This window comes from Ammospiza nelsoni, chromosome 6 (genome assembly GCF_027579445.1).
Source record: "Ammospiza nelsoni isolate bAmmNel1 chromosome 6, bAmmNel1.pri, whole genome shotgun sequence".
In the NCBI taxonomy this organism is placed as follows: domain Eukaryota; kingdom Metazoa; phylum Chordata; class Aves; order Passeriformes; family Passerellidae; genus Ammospiza; species Ammospiza nelsoni.
In genome coordinates, this window is record NC_080638.1 from 25188933 (window position 1) to 25210625 (window position 21693).

General features: G+C 34.3%; 1 protein-coding gene across 5 annotated transcripts in view; it reads right to left on the reverse strand.

Moving 5' to 3' along the window:
* The window catches only part of FUT8 (fucosyltransferase 8), a 97327-nt gene that overhangs the window by 18870 nt on the left and 56764 nt on the right, over positions 1–21693 (reverse strand). For 4 of the 5 annotated variants that reach the window (XM_059474431.1, XM_059474432.1, XM_059474433.1 and 1 more), the window contains exons 6-9: positions 18196–18311; positions 17894–18062; positions 11843–11957; positions 5569–5806 (exon numbers count right to left, since the gene is read on the reverse strand). In XM_059474431.1, coding sequence (XP_059330414.1) covers positions 5569–5806; positions 11843–11957; positions 17894–18062; positions 18196–18311 — 638 coding nt within the window. The remainder of the gene's footprint in view (positions 1–5568; positions 5807–11842; positions 11958–17893; positions 18063–18195; positions 18312–21693) is intronic. The other variant, XM_059474435.1, reaches the window with a different exon arrangement.

The following is a 21693-nucleotide window of genomic DNA, read 5'->3' on the forward strand; positions in this document are numbered from 1 at the left end:
GGCTACTACATTGTGGGGGGGCAACATCAACCTGTTAGGAAAAAGGGAAAGTCATGCTTCAAAGTGTAGTATTTAATGAAAACAGCATAAGATCTGTGATCAAATACATGATCAATTATTCCTACCACTGAACAGAACAAAGCCAAGAATCTTTTACCCCACCTCCATGCACTCTTTGGATTTCTAAGTCTTCAGCTTCCCCTTATCAAGAAATGCAGGGAAAGAAGTCCCTGCTTTTTGGAAAGTAATTTTCTTCAGTCAGGGCACATTTAGGTTACCTTCCTTCATTTCAATGCAGTTAAAGAATTCTCATGGAACATGTTTCCTAATCTGTTTATAGTCCTGCCCAAGCAAGGAACTATTATCAAACACTCAATTGCATTTTATGCAGACATCAAATCTTCATCTAAATTAGCAATGACATACAGACAACTCACTGTATACAAGCCCAATGTTTTTGCTTCTTGAACATTTTTTGACAGATAGCATGATTATATGTATCAACCTTTAAAGAAATATAGACATTCTTACTTCTGCTGTCAGAAAATTTACTGGACAACAACTGTATTTAAATTAAAGTATTTCCCATTTATTTCCCATCCTGTTGAAAGATGCCACTGACATGCAAAACAACTTCCAAGAACACCATTCTTTTACCAAGAATGGATTAGATTCGATGTAGTTCCTCATATAATTAGATGAGAACCAGTGGTACGTTTAGGCCACATAAATGGCTTAATTAGGATCAACTTGGCTTGATTGATTATAGCATGAAAGAACACACAGATGTGTTTTATTACAACCTCCTTAAAATAGATTAAAGCAAAGTAAAATAAAGTAATTTAGTTTAGTATGGCAGATTTGGGACTGCACAAGTGAACTTCATGACACAAGTTTTAAGACAACACTAAAAGTATCACTACAAAACAAACAAATTAAAAAAAAACCCATATCCACTCCAAAACACAAAAAGGCAAATATTCTTCTGGTTGAAAATCCCCAAAAGAAATAAAGCTAGTTACAAGAAAAGACTGCATCTCCTGTAATTCCAGTGTTAGATCATGCATTTTTTTTGCTTTTCTGTTTCTGGACCCATTGCCATAATAAGGGTCAACAGCAGCAGCGAGTCATTGTGAAAAGCAGATCTCATCTCTAATCAAAATAATCCAGCCACATCTTTGTCTAAAAGTAGAAATATTTCACATATAGAAATACTTATAAAATGTGGCAGGACCAGCTTTTAAAACTTGCTTTATTTTAGAACTGAATTATGGTTTTTAATCTCCAACTGTAAAGCAGATTTTTATGTCCTTGAATCAGTGTAGGTCTTTCTCAGAATACTTTCATATTTATCAATATTCATTTTGAAGGCCAGATAACAGAAGTAGACAGTGTCCTGCAGCCCGTCTTTGCTCTGCACAGTGAAAAAAGCTTCTTGCTATTATTCCATAACCTTCCACTTAGACATGAACAAGGATCACACTTAGCTCTTTTAGGCTACTGCATTGCTCTGAAAACTCAGACCTACTTCAATAGAATTCCAAGGTCCTTTTAAAAGTTACCACTTCCTAAATATATTCTGAATTCACACAGAAAAATGCCTTTACACAGAGTATCTTACAAGGCACCTTGAAGACAAAAAATCTACACAGCATCAGTAGCTCGATTTCAAGATTAACACAATTGAAAAAAGGGAAAATTCAGAGAGGTTGCTCTTCCACTCTGTTCTCTCAAATCACCATTCTCCAGCTTGCTTCATAGAAATGGAGCTTGTTTGAATTAAAATGTAACTAATGAAAGCCACTGTATAAACACAATGTTAAGAATTAGAACTAGAAATTAATCCATTCTTTCAGCAAATGTTTATAGATAAGAGTGAGATGCGGGGGCAAAACATAATTCATACAATTGTATGCAAGTTAAAGTGGGTTTTTTTAGGCCAATACTAAATATTCAGCTGATTTCCATAAAAAACTACTGTCAAGGAATATCTAGTTCACGGAGTGAAACTTCTTAATTTATTGCAATTAATTCTGTACAACTTTTTATGGTTTGATTTTGCAATTTTTATTTAGTCCTTTTGATTACTGTTGCCAGATAGACTTTAATAAATTAAACATTCATTTTGTGTACCCACTGTACCCTCATTCTTGAATTATACATATAAACATATTAGTTAATTTATATTTTAAGATTGTAGTTTAATTAATACGTAAAAGCTGGCACTACCAACAAATGAAGAGTTCTGCCATTTTCTCCCTTCTGGGTATCCCTTCCTCAAAAGCATTAATTCATCAAACCATAGTTAGAGGCAGCAAAATCAATATTCAAGGATAATTGCAAGAAACTTTGTTTCAGGTTTCCTTTTTCAAGTTATCTTTGCTCTTTCTGGATTTTAGGCCTATGGGAAGGAGCACATACTGTTATTTAAAGCAAGTAGATGGCTTCTTTACCTCTACATCCCTTCATTCTCCAGCTTGACATGCAAATATGACTTCTAACAGTACATTAATCTGTCCTTCCTATTAATCTGTTTTCTTTTTCATTTATGATTTTTTGGTCTAGTTATTTTGTAGACCTCTTTCTATTTATCATTGGGGAATGCCACCATAACATCATAAATCAGCAAGGAAAAAATGGTAAGAAGAGGCTTTGTTTTAGCATGCAGCAATGATAATAACATTATGACCTGGCTAATTAATTAATTTAAATAAAATTAATCAAAAATTTCATTATAAATGTCTTCAGAAATTGTCTACATTTTGGCTCTTACTACTAGTAAATCATTCATGTTTCTTATAAAAATTCCTGCTTAAATTATTTTTAAACAGTTTGACCATAGACATCAAAGGAGAAACAAACTACAGGCAAGGTGCAATTACAGGCAAAATATCATTTTAGAACTAAGAAGACAACAACCTCTCTAGATTTTTTTTCTCTAGAAAGACAGTATGAGTGAAACAAAGGACAAAGAAATTTATGCCACAGTGTAAAATAACTGCTGCATTTACAGAAATCTGCAATAGAATTCTCAATCATTTAATATGTTTAAGCCAGAAAAGCTGAACTTGATTCCAGAACTACCAAGTCAAACACAAAGAACAATTCCTCCAAGACATGACGTGGGCTGGGCTGACCCTTAATTCTTCAGCGATGAGAACACCTCTTACTAATCTTCTGCTATCAGGCAAATATCAGCTTGCTCATTAAAAGTCACTCTACTTCCCAAATCCCAAAATCAAGGTTAGCTTTTATACCCAGTCAGGAGAGGACTGGACAAAGAAAATTCCAGAACTATATGCATTCTCAGATTATATAAGCTTCTTAATTCTTGGAGAAGGTATTACATTCTAAATTGTTTCACTGAAGATAAAGCTCAGAAAATGCAAAATTTCATGTTGTGAATAAAACTAACAAATGTCAATCAGGAGCAATTAATAGATAAACAAATTTAAACTATTTTGTTATGAAGCACATTTTACTATATTATTATCTATTCAGGTCTGCAAATTACATTAAAGCATCTCTCTTAGAGGATATATTTTTCTGACTTGGCCTATTTCCATAATTTACATTGAACACTTGCTAAAATTATTCATTAGTATGAATATTTTTGAAACATAATTTAAAAAAAATTTAAAAATCCCTACACTACATAGGAGAAATGTTTTGTTTATGAAAAATGAAAATTGATAAACGTCAATGCATTTTAATACATTTATTTTGAAATTATAGAAAATCCCACACTGATTTCAGAATTTGTAGAGAAAAAAAATTAAACACACGGTTTTGCAAACCAACTGCTCCTAACTAGAGTTAAGAATTTCAGACTTATTTGTCCCTGAAAAAACAGGGAATAAATAAACAGATATACAAGTAAATAAAAATCTATATATATTTAGGGAGACATAAAAAGCACACAGAAATCTTCAGCAAGATATGCTGTCTCTAAAATTTAGCAGTAATAATGACTCCCACTGAAGCCAGGCTGAAGCTAGTAAAGAGATCCCTTATCAGAATCATCCATCCTCACTGACCAAGCCACTACACAAGATCAGAATTTAACACAGTTTATAGCATATGTGGCTGGCCAACACACCAACTACAGAAAGTTTGTCTTTCATAGCCCTCTAGCTCTAGAACGCCAAAACTCAAATTAGTGGCATTCATTATTTAAAAAATAATTGATTGCATCAGGGTATTTCATGTGCTCAGCCTTCAAATTATTCATTCTGATCTAGAAACTAATTGAAAAGTAAAAAAAAAAAAAAGTACCCTCACTGTAGGAACCTAAAATAAAGCATTATTTGTATTTTCACCAGCAAAAGCCTATATTGCAGGAAACCATCATCTATTTAAATAGATTTTCATTAAATATATGACCTCTTGAAGCCATGTGTGCATGAGTGAACTGTTTTCCAGCTTACTGGGCTCTGAAGTTGTTCACAAAACTGCCTGCATCTAAATTCTGGAGTCACGTATAGGAGACCACACTGAGAACCATGTCCAGACTATAGACTCACTTACTAACTTATCCAAACACAAATAAAACTTCATCTGGAGTTCTCAATATCTGTTCTCCATTTATAGTTGTTTTTATAAAACATCCAATCATTCCTAAGAAACATTTTTTGCAAAAAAAAAACTCATTCACAAAAACTAACTAGCATTCTCAAAGCTAATTTTGCAGCATCTTGAAGCTCTGAAGAACAGATGCTATTTCAATGTGCAGATGCTGCTTCAATGAGTAAACACACAAGTTTACATGCAACCTGTAAACCGGATTTCGTAAATCTGATTAAGTTAATTTCAGACCTGTAAAATTTCAAGAGTTAATTTAAGATCCCATATGCACTGGGTATGCAGTGTCCTAGTGAAAAGACTGAAAATGTTGATATGTTTTGACTACCAATCACATGGAGAAAGACATCACTTAAAACAAACATTGTTTACTTGGACACAAAAAAAGCTACCTGATCCTTCAACCATCAGTGTCCATCTACTAACTCTAGGCAAATTGTTCAGCATGATATAAGAAAGGAACAATTTGCTGATATACAAATAAAAACTCATATTTAACACTGCCATTGTTTTTATAGCATGAATTTTGGATCTGCTCAGCTCGCATTAGGAGTAATTATTTCAATTACTTGTTTATTTTGTTGGGGTGTGACTATTGGACACCATTTCTTTTATATTTCAATTGCTTAATATTGGAAACATCCCTTATTTCTTAAAAAGTTTATTAACAACAGCCTCTATTTAATACTCTCCTCCCATGAAAATTAGAATATCTAGCAGAGAACAGAGTAGCACCCTGCTGAAAAGTTGTAATTTAAGTCTCAAACACTAAACTTTTGTATTATAAAGACTCTACCAATGCAGAGCTATCTTATGAAGGAATTTGTTTTTAAATACAGTGGGCAAATAAGACGCAAAAGGTGCTTACATACCCAGCCGCAGCCACAGTTATCACGCTGCACACAACACGAAGGAGACAACGGGTTCATTCTATGGGAGGGAAGGTGCACAGAAGCAGGAGGAGCGCTGAGGGTGGCCCAGCCTTACCTGACCAGTGGCCCGTGGTGGCACCCGCCCTGTCGGTGCAGGTCTCGCTGACGGGCCGGAACACGGTCTCCCAGCCGCCCGTGGCGTAGCGCCAGTTCTGCGACTCCAGGATCAGCGTGCGCTGCGTGCCGTACGCGATCATGAAGCAATACACCACGTGGTGAAGCTGGCAGCCATAGCCACAGCCTTTGTTGATGTTACACACGAGTTTCTTAGCCTTGCTGCAATCCTTCGGGTTCTGTAAGGATGGGTGAAAAAGTGGAGCTGAAGAGAAGCTACACCAAAGGCTTGCGTTTTTCTGAAAAACTGGCAAATGTCATAAATCACAGAAGCCGCCCTGCTATAACACATCTCTGACTAAAATGGATGAGTAAGCTTCAGCTCCATGAAAATTTTATGTGAATTCTTCACTGCGAGCATGAACAGTTATTGAACATACTTCACTATCCTAATATAAAATAGAATACATTCAAGATTTTAAATTACTTTCTCATTTGTAAATCTGTCAGAAAAAGACAACATTTGGACTCCGAGTTCACATTTCATCAACTTGATTCTCAGTGTTAGAATGCTTTTTCCTTTGGCAGTTTTTCAAGTTTGTTAGTTCTCTTTCAATAAGCATCCATGTCACCCAATGAAAGAAAATTTCCACCTGTCTACAACGTACAGAACAAAACGAATGGTACAGAATAAAACACATACTTATTAAGGGAGTGCTTCCCAGGCTAGCTGACCACATAGCAAATACAGAATGCAAAACACATTCCCAAGCAGAATGATAAAGGACAGAATTGTAATCTGCATACACTTTCCATAAGATAACATATTTCACTTCCACAAACCAAAAAACCATAAGACAGCAGGCAAATAGCTACATTGTTTGAATGCTATGTTTAAAAGTTCAAATTAATAAGTATTTTTAGGCATGTGGAATTTTCAGGTATGCGGACAACACAACATCATAATCAACAGAAGTTTTTCTTTATGTAAAAGATAGTACTTTTTTTGTATGCATTCATACTTGCATGGCTCTAGACACAGCTCTAAATTCCAGAAAGGTCTTCCACAAAATCTCCAGGATTAGCATTTCATAAAAGGTACAAGGATACTGATATTTAGGCACCAATATAAATTCTGTTTCTTTCACATCTAAACTTAAAATAAAATTTTCTGTACATTTGCAACAGTCAAATCAAATCTTCAAACAACAGTGATCCCTGTCCGGAGAACTGAGATCACTCCTTCAAGTGATCTAAAAGATAATCTGAATATTCTGAGTCCTAAAACAATTTAAAATAAAACTTTGTGCATTCAGTTATGTAAAGGAGGGGATGGCAATTCAGACAGGGAGGGGTGGAGGTACCAAAACAAATCCAAAAGTCTAAAACATGTGCTATACCATCAGCAGTTTATATTTTTCTTTTTAAATATACCTGATTCAAAGCCTAATTAGGTATGAAAACAATAAATGAAATAAAATTTTTGTTCAAGATTTTTATTCCTCAGACCAGTACTTTTGTCATCACAAATTTAATGGATAACTTGAGACTAAATCCAACAGGTATCTTTTGAAATTATAACAAATGTATTTCCCAGAGTCTTCCAGAAGAGAAAGAGGGCCTTTTTAGTATTCTGTAGAAGTCCACATAGAAAGAACTCCATGAAAAAATACCTTCTCATATCATGATTATCAGCAGTATTATATTTTTATTATTACTACTGTCATTAATATTATCATATTTTGCTTGGTTTCAGTTATTAAACTGTTCTTAACACACAATGGGCTTTTTCTGCGGGTGGTTTGGGGTTTTTTTGGTTGGTTTTTTTTTTTTTTTTTTTTTTGGGGGGGGGGGGGTTTTCTTCTTTTCCTGTCCTACCAGGAAGGACGAGGGAGTGTCTGGTGGGTATTTGTAATCAGCTTGGGTAAAGCTACAACATTATTCTTTTTGAAAGGAATATTGTCTGTGAATTTTTAGAAAATGACCTTAGATAAGCTTTCTACACTTGTCATTACCTCTAAATGCTTGTGTCCTCTAACATGAAAGCATTTAATCAATGGCATATTTGAAATATTGTCAAGGTATGCCCTTCTCACTTTCTTTCATGTAAAGGCAAACTTCATATAATAGCTTATGAACAATATTATGGAAATCAAGTAGTAATCACACAATGAAATGTAATTTGATAGTGTGACTGGTTATCAATGTTAATATAATGCACTTACTTGGGATTTATCATTGTTTGTAGACTTAAGTAAAAACTATATATATTAGTATTAGTTTGACTTAAGGAAGCTATTTAACTAATTTCTTTATGACTGTGGTGTTTTTTCGAATTGCTATATTCAAGTAGCAAAAAGACAAAGCACTATCTGAGCTTCAATTGTCTATTGAGAATTTTAAAAGAAAAGGAGAGTAGAGATACCTGGATATATTGCAGTTTCAACTGGTTTCCAGGAAAAGGTGAAAATATTACCCATTGATAAGGAAGAAAAGTCACATTTCAAGCATCAGAATAGTTTGGGTGTTCATAACCACAACTGCCAACCAAAGCAACCAGTATTGAGCTGATAAAGAGCAACAATTTCAAAACCAATGAAGACTGACAAAAGATTTTTCCGCCTGTCACAAAGTCACAGAAAAGGATTATAAATCCCTGATTTGAGTGGGTAGTACATTCTGTTCTCAACCATAATGACACTGCTGATCACACTCCTATCTGCAATTTAATGATCTATATAATCAAGAGAGAGTGAAAGGGACCTCCACGAATGTCAAGTCCTGTAATGTAATAGCCATAAAACTGCAGTAAAAAGATATTTTAAGAAAAAATACAAACAAAAATTAAACAAACCCACATAAAATCCCAAACAAAAAACCTACACCTGACCAATTACACAAAACATACTTCAATACATAGAAGATTAGATCATCAAGCCATTCCAGAGTTTACACCTTTTATCTTCCCCAGAATAACTTCTATGAACAATGCAACTGAAAAAATTAACAAATTTTCAGAATAGCAAAATGGTTAGAATTACCTATTTCTATGAAAGAGAATACCATCTAAAATAAAAGTAGATTTTTCAACTGGTAAGATGGATTGAATGGTCTTCCATCACAAAGAACATGGGCATATACTGTTGTTCTCACAAAACTCAGGGTTTCCACTGCACTCCTCTTCCAGGGCTCTTGGTTGGCCTATTCACAGAAAGCAGGCTCAGGTGGGAATAATGTCCCAAGTGCTGCCTCAATGCCTCACCATCCTCCAGGGCTTTCAAGTGTGTAGTCAGCTATCAAAACACATGACAAACTGGCAAAAGTAAACCCTGCTCCTTAACATACATTTTACTGTATCAGAAAATACTGCGCTAGTGAATTTACAGTTCAGAGAACTGAACACAGTTCAGAGAAATGTACTTAATCAAATGAATCACAACAGATTAGAGTGGAGTAGACAAGCAATCTGCTGCCATTTACTGAGTAACCTTATAAACACAGTATGATACTCATTAACAAAGCTGTTCTTTTTTATATTTTCAACAGATATTTTATTCTTTGATGCTACACAGTCTACTGGAGAAGAGAGTCCCACTCAAAATCTTGGAAAATCCCATTTTTTAGAGAAATATGTCAAAAATTGGTGTTTCTCATCCTAGTGATCACAAATGTAATTAATACTATCTTCTATTCCCCTTATTTTGTGATGTCATTTGTAATCCTTCCTTTTCATACCCTCAAGAATTTGGAGGCAGACCACGCGAAGAAACAAAAAATCCAAACAAACCACCAGAAGTTTCTTTCAGCTGCGGGAAGAAAACATTCTTCTCTCCCTAGTCAGAAATAGTAGGTAATGGATTTGAGAGTCAGAGATCTCAAACCTTCCTCTAATATAAATTCCTCTAGTTTGCACCTACCCTTCTGTGACACGCAAGTTTCAGCTTGAGTGAAACATCCCAGCATGCACATGGACTTTAACACAGTGTGTTCCTCAATCCTAGAGAAAACCTCACACAGATATCAGCAGTAACCACACTTCCTAAGGTGGTTATTATACTAAAAACATATAATATACTTATGATTTGATTAATTACAGTTCTATGGGGTGCCTCCCCTTGCATGCCTGCAAAGGGCCCAAAGCATTTTTTATTGCTTTTGTCATTTTAGCATGAGGACTTTTATTAAAAATACTAATCAGTAATTTTAATGTGAAGGAAAGGATTTAAAACACTTTAAGACAGAAAAATCTAAGTGACACATTAAACCACAAAAATACTGCAAAGTCCAGAAAGCTCAGAAAAAAGTCTTGTGACCAACTTTCTGCTCTTTGCATACATATAAAGCCCCAACTAAATAGTATAGCAGAATATAACTTGAATATGGCAAACTATGACTGATAGAATTGATGTGTTGTTGAGTACTTAGTAACCTTTCTCACCTGATTGCATTTTTAACCTTCAAAGCTGAACAAAAGTTTTGGATTCTTTTTAAATCAGAGGCAAAAATATTCTGCTATTGTGAGACTGCATGCTGAATCACAAACTTCCTAAAATAAACAGAACAAAAATAGGCACAAAAGAGAAGGGACAGAAAACTGCTGCCTTCATAATTATTTATTCACTTGATTACAGCACTACGGGTGCTCTTATCTGACTTCTCTTGCACATTTTCTACACCTGTTTGATAAAAAAGATCTCTGAAAATAAGGCCTTTTCCTTAAATATAAAGTCCTAGCTTTTAAAATGTTGCTCCAACTATAGGAAACTAGTTTCATGCAGCCTCATTAAATCAAATTTATGGTAATGTCATCCAAATGAAGTAGCAGTCATCACTACTCACAATCATTCAGCTAAATGACTTCCCAGGGAGATGTCCCAAAATAATGCAGCTGTCAATGTTCAACATGTACCAGAAAAAAGCTATGCAGTACTTTCATACTTAAAAAACAATTACAAATATGGTCCATATAATTTTTTTTTTCATTGACTTGAGGGACAAGGGTTGTTAATTTTTTTCATTTTATTTTATTTTTAATACAGCTTTATTATTAATAGAGATATATAAATCTGTGCAATTTCAAACCATTTGACTGCTTTACCTTGGTGCATATTTGTTAAAGCAAATAATTTTGTGCTCTTTTTGATGACTTGCACAGTTATATTACTAAACAGGACAACAAATGGAAAGTGAAAGACAAGGAAAAGGTAGAGAAAGGCTACATTTATCAGCATGAAAAGTAGTTATGGTATACTACTGCCAAACAGTGGTATCAAAATGAAAAAATAAGGAACAGTTCTCAGAAAGGAGTTGAAGAAGTACAATAAAAGTGATGACTCCTGCACAATTTAAAGAGATGGTTTTTTCCTCAGAAGGGTGTCTTTTTTATTTCACAAGCAACATATACATAGCTTGGTCACAGAAGAGAAGGTTCTAACAGCTGAACTGTGAAATAATGAAAATCTGAGAAACAAATTCAGCTATTTACACAAGAGAAAAGATTGGGCATTAGGAGTGACCATACAAAACAGCTCCACACATGCCATAAAAAATAAACCAAGTACGAATAAAACAGACTAAATTATCTTTTTGATCACTACATAAATAGCTGCATGCATTCAGTCATGAAAAAAAGCCCCAACACCTTCAGATCACGTTTTATTTAGATTTTATTCACACACACACAAGCACACATATTAAAAAGTCCTTATCAACTCAAAAATATGAGGACCTAAAGAAGTCTCAAACATCTGTTGAAACAATCTTGGACTAGACAATACACTATAGAAGCACTTCAATTTTGCTTCCCTATGTTTTTAAAAATGTGCTGCTAGTTCAGAAGTTTGATACAAGGACTTTTAAATTTTGTCTTAAAACTATGCAAACAAATTAATGCGTTTTGATACTCTAAAGAATAAAATAAATTAAAAAAAATCAACCAGACAATTTTTTTTAGAATAAAGTGAAGAATTGAAATAGGTAAGTACAGCCCAGTAAAAAACGTGGATCCAAAAAAACACCCACAAAGAAACAAATAAACCAAAATAACCACCAACAAAAATACAAACCCCAATGATTTCCTTTGATTATTACCTTCCCTATACACATAAAATAATGTTTGAAACAACTGTAATAATTTATTTTCCACATAATTCGTTCACATACCAACATTCACTTTTAAACTGTGATGTAATTATTCTATTGCAAGGTTTAGCTAAGCGCTACATATGTAAGAAGAAAAAAATGTTTCCCTTGATTCAAAAGCTCTATCCTCTTACCTGTAAATAAGTTATTCTTCTCTGTACCAAATCTGTTAGATCTTTGGCCTCTTTTTCTCGCCAATCTCCAGCTCCATCTGTTTGACTGAGGTAGTACAAGTCGGTCATTATTGACCTATAAACAACAGCAGAAAACAATCTTAACATTAATAATTTGGAGCATTAAATTAAATCAAAGAAAATTAAAGAGGTATTTCAATTGCAGCTTCAAAATCAGTTTCTTCATCCCATCTCCTGCACAATTCAAACAGCAGCCAAGACAGACTGACTGCATCCTTCATACAACAAATGTTCCACACCCATCAGCAATTAAAAATTAGAAATTCTAAACAGACCCATGGCCATGCAAGTCCATACTACAAAACATGAATTTTGAAGAACTATGAAATATTAAATTGAGATTATCTAATACATTAGAGATTCTCTTCTTAGGGCTATAACATTTCATTGGCCAAATAAGAGGATAAAGAACTCATCACCACAAAAATAAAAATTATATACGGCATTTGTTAAAATTTGCAGCTAAGTTAAAATTACTGATTTTGTCCAAACAGTACCACCCTGGAAAAAAATATTTTTTTTAATCTCTGTGGCTTTTGGGAAGAAATAGAAAACTAGAGACAAACTATTCAAAGTGTTTCTAGAAATGTTAATGGTTATTCTAAAAGTAAAAGACGGCCCAACTCAGAAGCATTAATTTCAGAGTTGGTTTCATAGATTGAGAATATTTAATATTGCTAAACATTTCTCCATAACAATGCTAAAGTTGTAAGTTTGAACCACTTTTCTTAATACTTTCATCTGAACTTCAGATGCTGCTTTTATTGCCTGAAATTCTTGATAAACCAAAAGTTTGAGCACTAGAAAGAGAAGCAAAAGAGAACAAAGGCAGAGAAATTTGGGAGGTGACCAAAAAACAGTGTGAAGGTAAGAAAAATACATTTCCTAACAACATGTGAAGTGGTCTTGTCAAGCTGTTGGCAGCACTTGTTAGCACTGGAAGCACAAATCCAATTAGCCAAGGCTACCCCGTGTCCATAATTGAGAGGCTGCATTTCCCTACTAGGAAACTACTTCAATGACACATTATTGAAGCAGAAAACATCGAGATAAAGCTAGAGGTGCCCTAATTTGATTTATCAGCAGAGTTACCAGATAAACTTTCTTGCTAATTTAATAACTGGATTTATGGATCTGTATTTTTATTCTCAAACACTCATTCTGGTCTTTATCCTCATGCTTCTACACAGGGTAACACAGACACTGACTATAGCATCTACTATTATTGTATTAAACATTTTACCCAAATTATTCAGCAGCAGTAACCCTCACCTTCTGTCAATCAACTGCAGGAACCTTATCTACATTGTAATCTGAAACTATAAAGTCAATTTTCTTTTACAAGGTAATTGAGCTTGAAACACCCCATTGTGGCTTTGCATAAAAATTAATTTTAAGCATCACCAGGTAACTAGTTTTAAATCAGTAACTATTAAAGACACAAAATACAGACACATGCACACACAATTCAAAGAGAATTAGAACAGAACTAACGATGGATTAGCTCTAATACAAATAAAGGGTTTGCTCTTTAGACACTTTCCCTATTTATAGAAAACACATAGGCTAGTAGGCATACTAGAAAAGGAAACCAATGCAATTTCTCAGGAGTTTAAATATGTTTTTCCTCCCAATCAGAATATAACCAAGTTGGGTGTTTAAAGAAAAAGTACAAAGTCAAGGTTTCAAGGTTCAAAATAAAACATTATTTTATTTTAAATCCTCTTTCATTAAAAGCAGCCATGCAACCACATAGCCACATTTTAAACTTTTGTCAAATGCTCTTTCATTAGCCTTAAACAAGTCATTTCAGTACCTGTAATGCAAGTAATCAGTGTACTCTCCTTATATTTTATAGAAATATATTTCCATTAAATATTGGAAAAATAACCGAAAATACAAAGTTTACCAATTAAAAACAACAATAAAATTTTTGTCAGCTCTTAACTAATTTTTCCTATTTCTATAGAACAAAAGTGTTGCCCAAATTTTGTTTTTTATATTACTGGCTATGGTGACCACGACAAAGGAAAGGCAGTAGCTAAGTTTTAATAATTAGCCTTATGGATGAATTATAATTACTTTGATAATTTTTGAGGTAAGAGAAATGGGTGAGTGTCCTTACACAGCCTCAGTGACTCACCAAATTAAATAAAGGCAGCTTTGCTCAGTAGAAACCATAAAAAGTATCAAATGATTTGCAGGAAATGTTACAAATTCATGAAAGAGTTTTCAGACAGTATCCATAATCTTCTTTAAAAAAAATTATAAAACCCTGAAGTAAACTGGGAAGTGAAAAATTCACAGGTGTTATCACACAGAAATTATTAGAAAGTAGTGCTATTTTAAGACACAGTCACAGAGTCCTTTCTTCTTTGATTGTTACTGCTCAGAAATGTGCATTTTCTAGCTACATCTGCTAAGGTTTTTTGAGTGTGACAGATCACTGTGATAACTTATTAATACAGACTTAGAAGAGACGCAAATACCAAAGAACAGGGTCATGCTCCGTGCCGAGAGTTAAAAGCACAGGGAGAGGTGATCCATGAGCCCAAGATAGCTCAGTGCAGACAAAGGATGAGCCTGCACAGGGTTATTAGAGGCTACTGCAGGTGCTGAAATGGCAGGAAACCTCACCCAGTGGCACTGCAGATATCTGCTGCATCAAACTTGCTCTGGGCTACTAACCAACATCATCAGCTTGTTGCTGTTCTTGCTTCATATCATAAAATAAATCTTGGAGCTGCACTTAAAAGTATTTTTTTCCTGGAAAGCAGAATGGAGGAAAAAATCTGTCTGCGTTTCATCTGTATTTGATTGCCAAAATAAAGGGGGAAGTGTGGGCGTTTTTAACAATCAGTCTAGACATTTATTCCAGTCATATGAAAAAATTTAAATCTCCTAAAATTTTACATCAACAAATAAAAGCTCAAAGGAAAATATGTAATTCAAAGGAAATAATGTGAAAATTTCTCTGAATACTGAGCATCAAATGTTGGTCAGTTACCACAAAATCCCTGATGACAGCTACTCCCTGGGAGAAGGAATGAAACTAACTCAGTAACAGCCACCTTGCAAACAACATTTGTCAACACAGGAAACAACCATGACAACTAGAGAATTAATTTTCTCTGTTTTAATAACTCAATACCAAATAGTCTTTCCAATGTTTAGATGAATTTACTCTCAACAGCCCTCTTTCCTATAGCAACTATGAGAAAACAATTATGTAATTCTCAAGGAAAATCTTGTGTTGGGCAACACTGTTTCTCAAACAGAATCAGTACTGAAATACTTGACCAATACTTAGGTGAGACCAGCACTGCCCTGGAGAAAATCCACACAGCTCCTAGGGCATAGCCAACAGTGATTAAAGCATCCAACAAGAAGCACTATCATATGAGTAGTAAACAATTTGCTTAACATCACCAAAATTAACAAAGAACTCTAATACTTGTCCAGAACCAGAGAAACTAAAGTTTATCATCTCTTAAAAACCAATTCTTAATCTATGACCCAGAAGGCTTTCCTCACCAACAAAACAAAATAAGCATGAGCCTCTCTCCTTACATAGGTACCTCTACATTTGATACCCGCCTCTTTGTTTTCCCACATAAGGACAGCATGAAAAAATCCTTTAAGTACTTATAATAAACACTAATCTTTCTAATCCAAACAGTAGATTATAATATATATTAAAATTTCTGAGATATTTTTATGTATATTTATGTGCATGTATTTGTATAAAAGTAATACCAGCTGCACTTGCAGTGTTCCATTTATCTAAAATATAACTTTTTAAAGACAACACTGTAAACAAAAGAGCATTTGACAACAGGTTTAATTCCTTTAAAAAAATTCAAGAAGTGCACATGTACTTAAAAGACCAAACCAAACCAACAAACAAAACAGACAATAAGCAAAAAACAAAACAACAAAAAAACCAAACCAAAAGAAAACCCAAAACAGAAAAAAAAAAACCAAAACAAAAAAACAAAAAAAAAACAAAGCAAAAACCCGTGCTTCTCAAAGTGAATGACAAACATCTGATTTGCTTTCCAAACTTATGCTCTGTTCCTTTAGAGAAGCAAGCAGATGGACAGTGTGGAGGGAAGATGAGACTGTTCCTTCCCTGGGGAGGTACTGTGCATTGTAAGGGCAAAGAAGACCCCAGAGGCAGCAGTGCATCACATGCTCAAGGATGGGCACACAGACCGGGAATCTTCCTGCAATTCACACAACAAGACTGAAAGATTAAAGGGAAAGAAGGAGACAGCTCGACCACAAAGATGCAGGAAAAAACTTCCTCAGGACTAGAGGAACCAAACTGTGCATTCTGCACAATTCTGCAACACAAGATAATTCTACTGCTTGAAGGCAACACTGCAAATGCACCAGGAACACAGGCTGAATATCGTAGAAACATTTTTTATCTGTTTTTTTCTAATGCAATTCCTTTGAATTTCTACACTGCAAACAGATTGTCCAGATTCAGTTTAATAAAAACTAGTTTATGGCTGTTTGATTTTAGCTTAAATTACCTAAGTCTTCTTTGAGGACCTCACCAGATAGGAAGATCTACACAGATCTATTACAAAGGCTAAACAGCCTTCAGATTATTCTATATTTAATAACCACCTGGACAACTGAAAGAGTATTTGTATTCAACACAAAAATTCTCAGAGGAAAAAAAAGAGCAGTTGTGATTGCTTGCATCATATACAAACTTCTTTCAGTACCACAGTGAGGTTCATCTCAACTTCCAGTATAACTCCATGCGAAGGAGTTTATGCACCTCTCAAATGGGTTTCACCTCATCCTGAAGTACAGTGACACGTGAACATAAAGGTGTCAGTGTGGAAAATTAAGACTTAATGAATTAATAATCATTGGCATACAATGGAAAGGACTAAGGGAAAGAACTCATCCTGGAAGGCAGCAACATAAGAACTTTCTGGCACCAAACACACACATCATTATTCAAAGTTTCACTGTGGTGACTGCCTCATCCTGGCTTTACAAACAGAGCAATAACATGCACGTAAGTGATTCTATTACCATGACAAACGACAGAAAGTCTGGTATTAGACTACTTGCTCCAGTTTTTAGCAGAGATAGTTTAAAAGGTACATAAGAATCCATGACCTAAAGTTCAAGAAGCCCAGATGGAAATAAGTTCTGCGGAAAAAAATATTTCTAAGAGGAGATAACTATTGAAACTGCCCAGGGAAGTGACACTTCTCTGCCAATTCACTGTTCAAGTGAAGACCTCACAAGTCTTTTGGAAAATTCCACTTCAGCCAAGCACTACTTTTATTTCAGTCAAATATATAAAACAGCACTTGGCAGAGAACTAATTGGATGAAATTTAATCATGTCTTCTATATAAATAATAACTTTCAATAATTGAATAGTCTCTTCTCACTTTCAACTCAATCAATCTGTGACAAAATGGATTTTGGAATTGCGGAATATTAAATTACAAAATTTAATGGACTATACTATTTGCCCATATTAATAACCAAATTCATATTGTCTTTATGTTTTAAATAGTGTTTGCATTATTTCTAAGGAATTGAAAATTCTCATGATTTTTTCCCTTTACTATATTATTTTCAAAGGCTCTTGCTTTATTACACATGTTCATATATAGAGATCACAGCTTTTTTCAGGGCAACGATTTAAAGTAGTGTATTTAGTCAATTCAGCTATTTTTGTATAACTGTTTACTGATGAGACACAAACTGTCATTGCAATCCTGTTGGGAACAGTTATAATATGCTTACAGACAGATGTCACTGAATTTTAACAGTTCTTGGATTAATTTTGTTCAGCACAAACAAAACTCGTGCAGAATATTTTAATAAAATACAAAAGGTAGTCCAACAATAAGGAGGCCTGATGATTAACAATGAAAACTATAATTGCCACACATCTTTGAATAATATAATGACAGTTAAATTAAAGGTCAGAACCGACTAATGAAAGTACCTTTCCTGATGACCCAAATCAGACAGAAATTCATCAATGCGTGTTTGCAGTTCACTTCCTTCTAGATTTTTTAACTTCTTCAGTTCACTCTGGAGGAAAAACCAAAGCTCCTTAGCCCCATTTTCAATCCTCCTTCTCAGTATTTCATGGTCTTTTCCAAGGCCGCCTACTTTAAAAAAAAAATGCATAAAAGCATCAGTAATTGTAGCTGAATTATTTGTTAAGAAGCCAATACATCTGTGATATGAAATAGCAAAACGTCAAAACTTGTTTTAGAATTAAAAGAAAAATCATCTACCAACCATCTCCTGTCCGCTTCTTATAGTTTTCTATCTGTTCTTTGGCCTTTAGAAGTTGCTCCTCTAAAGCATGTACCTTTCCTGCAGCTGGTCCCTGATCAATGGGACCATCTGGTATCCTAGGATACAGAAAACAAAGAAATTGCATGATTAATAAATATAATTATTTGATAAATTATTTGCATTAACAATTCAGGTCTCCACTCATTTTTTATTTCATACTGTTTTACTGATAATCCTTCATCAGAATTCCTTAAAACCAGAAGAAATTAAACATATTAACATAAAGATTTTAAAAGCCCAATCCCATAGGAGAAAAACAGTGCACAACACAGCTGCAAGCTCCTGATCCTAAACTGTGTTGTTTACAAGACTTCCACTCACCAACAAGAACAATCCAAGGCTCTGCTTGTGAAAATAATATCTGTGGCAGTTTAACTGTTAACCTGACTGGCACACAAACAAATCCATTCTGCTCTTGAGCCCTGGCCATATCTTCTAGGAGAACCAGGGCTCCAGCACTTGATCTCCAGTTATGTCTTCCTACACATCCACACAGGATGATTTCCATGTATTGCCTGGACTCAGAAAAAGATCCAACCATCTTAAATGTACCACTATCATAATTTTTTTATGACAACTCTAGTATTCTGAAGTGTAGATCACCTAAAAAACCATCAGCAATTGTAACATCCATCCGTTAAATTTCTGATATGTGAGCACAGGAGAAGTATGGAAACACATATCCTGAAATCTATGGGCCATAAATCAGCCCTGAGGCCATTACTGAAGTTTGTTCATCATCTCAACTTGAATCCATATATTAATAAAGCAAAATGATTAACGTTTAAAAATTAGATGCTAACTTCTTCTTGCCTCAAATTTAATGCAGGGAAATTAAAAACCCTTTTCATTTCAAGAGAAATTACCCTTCTGGTTAAAAATTATTCCACATTTTATAATGTAAGAGCTGACCCCAGAAAGAAAAAGATGTGCAATGAGAAGTCTTTAGAACTGCAAAGAATACAGAATTCTTGCAAAATATGAAGATGATTCTTCTTTCATAAAGGAATATGAGCATAAAAAGAAACAGATACTCTCTACACACAAACACACAGAGTTTCACAGCACCATGCACAGGAAGAGTCCTTGACAGACAAAAGATGCCTCTGGCATAGAGAAAACAGTGGTTTAAGGGAGCACCTTTCCTGTAAAAAAGAAATTCAAGCATTCTAAATATCCTACTGAGATGTTATTTCTTTAATGTCTCTCAGGTCTGGATAACTAAATTCCAATAAAATTTCAGGGACTGATGAAAAGTTCATTTTCCCTGGAACAGGTGAAGAGAATACCTAATGTGAGCATCAGAAAAGTGCATCACATGAAGCACAGCATTCAAGCATGTTTTTTCAGAAGGGAGTAGGAGAGGCGGAGGAAGAAGCAGCTACATAGCCTAACAGAAATTTAGAAGAAAAACTCTGCAGTCTTAAAGCTTCCCACTAAAGCTATCCTATCCCGATCCTACTAGGGATAATTAAATTACTGAAAAAAATATTTGTGTTCTAAAACTACCATGGTAAACAAAAAGGAATTATCATTAACTGCTTGTACATCTGCTTTTCCATGCAATGATGGAACAAGCATGTCAAAACTGTGTAAAATATCCTCATCTTAAGCATGTGCACTCCCTAAATATAATCTGTTTCAACAATCAATTTGTAAATTTGTTTCTACAACAAATGTATGGTGTTATATCCTACTGAGATAGAGTATTGGATAGCCATGTACAAGACAATACAAACAAGCCTTTAAAAAGTATATTGAAAACCATTTAATTCTTACACTAATTTAAAACCACCAGATGGAAATGTGTTTGTGATCTGCCAGCTTGGTACCACAATTTGAGTTGTGAAAGAACAACTAACCACAAAATTGCCAGAAAAAAATGAAACAGCTTATCCTGTACAAGTCACATACCCTAAAGGTAGAGTCTGTGAGGAACAATAGGGTGCAAGGATAGAACATCATTACCATAAGAAGTCTTGAGACAGTGCACACATCCTCTTAGCATAAGGAAAGTCTGTAAAGTAGCAATTAGGGAATCCTACAGAAGGATGGTTGTGGATGATATGAAAGAAGCACAGTAATGTTAAGCATTTGATATAATTAAGATCTTAAAAAGAAAAGATTTTGCCATTTAACATTCTTCTTACTTTGGCACACTGCAATAAAATTTTTTATTATACTTAGACTGTTAGATAAAAGAGGTGGGAGGGGGGGATGGTCTCTAAGCTAGTTGCTTAGACTTCCAAAAATCACATCATTTTAGGATTAAATGAAGATAGCTTATTCTTTTTTCAGATGTGTCTCTACATCTGTTACCTCATCAGACTTGGAATTGCTGTCTTCCTCACTTTCATCCAGTCTCAAAATTAGGGAAAAGATTCTTCTCTGCAACCAGCACAGCTTGGCAGTTATTACCCTCTACAAGTACTTCAGCTGAGCTGGATATAACATTTGAGGGAAAAGTGTTTCAATCAAAATCCTTGTCTAGTCTCATAGCATCCATGCAGGTAACTTCTAGTGCAGAATATCCTAGTAATTATGCATACTCATGAATAAGAATGCCTGTTGAAAAACAGGAATTCTTATGGGAAAAAGAATTCTTACCGAAGTCCTAACAACTATTTTACTCCTTAAAATATGAGAAGTGAGTTTAAAGTAAATTCATCTAAACTAGGATGATTCTAAGCAGTAATAAAAAACACATCAGTAAGCATCCAGTACAGAGTATCCTTCACTTATTACTATGGTAAAACTGTAATTAGGTTATAAATCCAAAATAAACATCATTATAAGCCACTTAAATGGTCAACCAAGCTAATAAACAAAGCTTATTTCACTTCTCTATAGTTAAAAGGTGTGATGTTTGCATGCTTCCTACCATCTGATAGCAAATATAAATTATCTTTCCCATAATTAACTCATCAAATAAAGATAGTACTGGATAACTTTAAACGTCAAAAAGATTATGCTGTAGAAATAAACTGTTTCTGCTTTGTCCTTTGCCAGCAATCCAGATTTTAAAAAAATAATTCTGTGTACATAATCCATATGACTGAGGCCACTTTCTCATCACCTTCAAGTGCAATGACAAAGGGGCAATGACAAAGCAATGGATCTCTAGTCTGGCTCTCTGAAGGCAAAAAGAACCCCTTAAAAATTAATCATAGTGACATTCAATTTAGCTAGAAGAACTGCCATACTGTGTAAAATAATTGTAAAAATAGTTTTTAAAAATCCATAAATTATAAAAACCATTCTAACCTTTTCGTATTTCCAAGATATCTAAAAGGTTACACTAATTTATCAGCAAAAGGAAAAAGTAAGATTTCACTAGTTCATACTCAAATACTTTCTCATTCTTTCATTTATATCCAAGTTCTTTGTAAGGAACTAGGATTGTAACTACCTAAAGCCACATTATGATTGCCTTTTCCC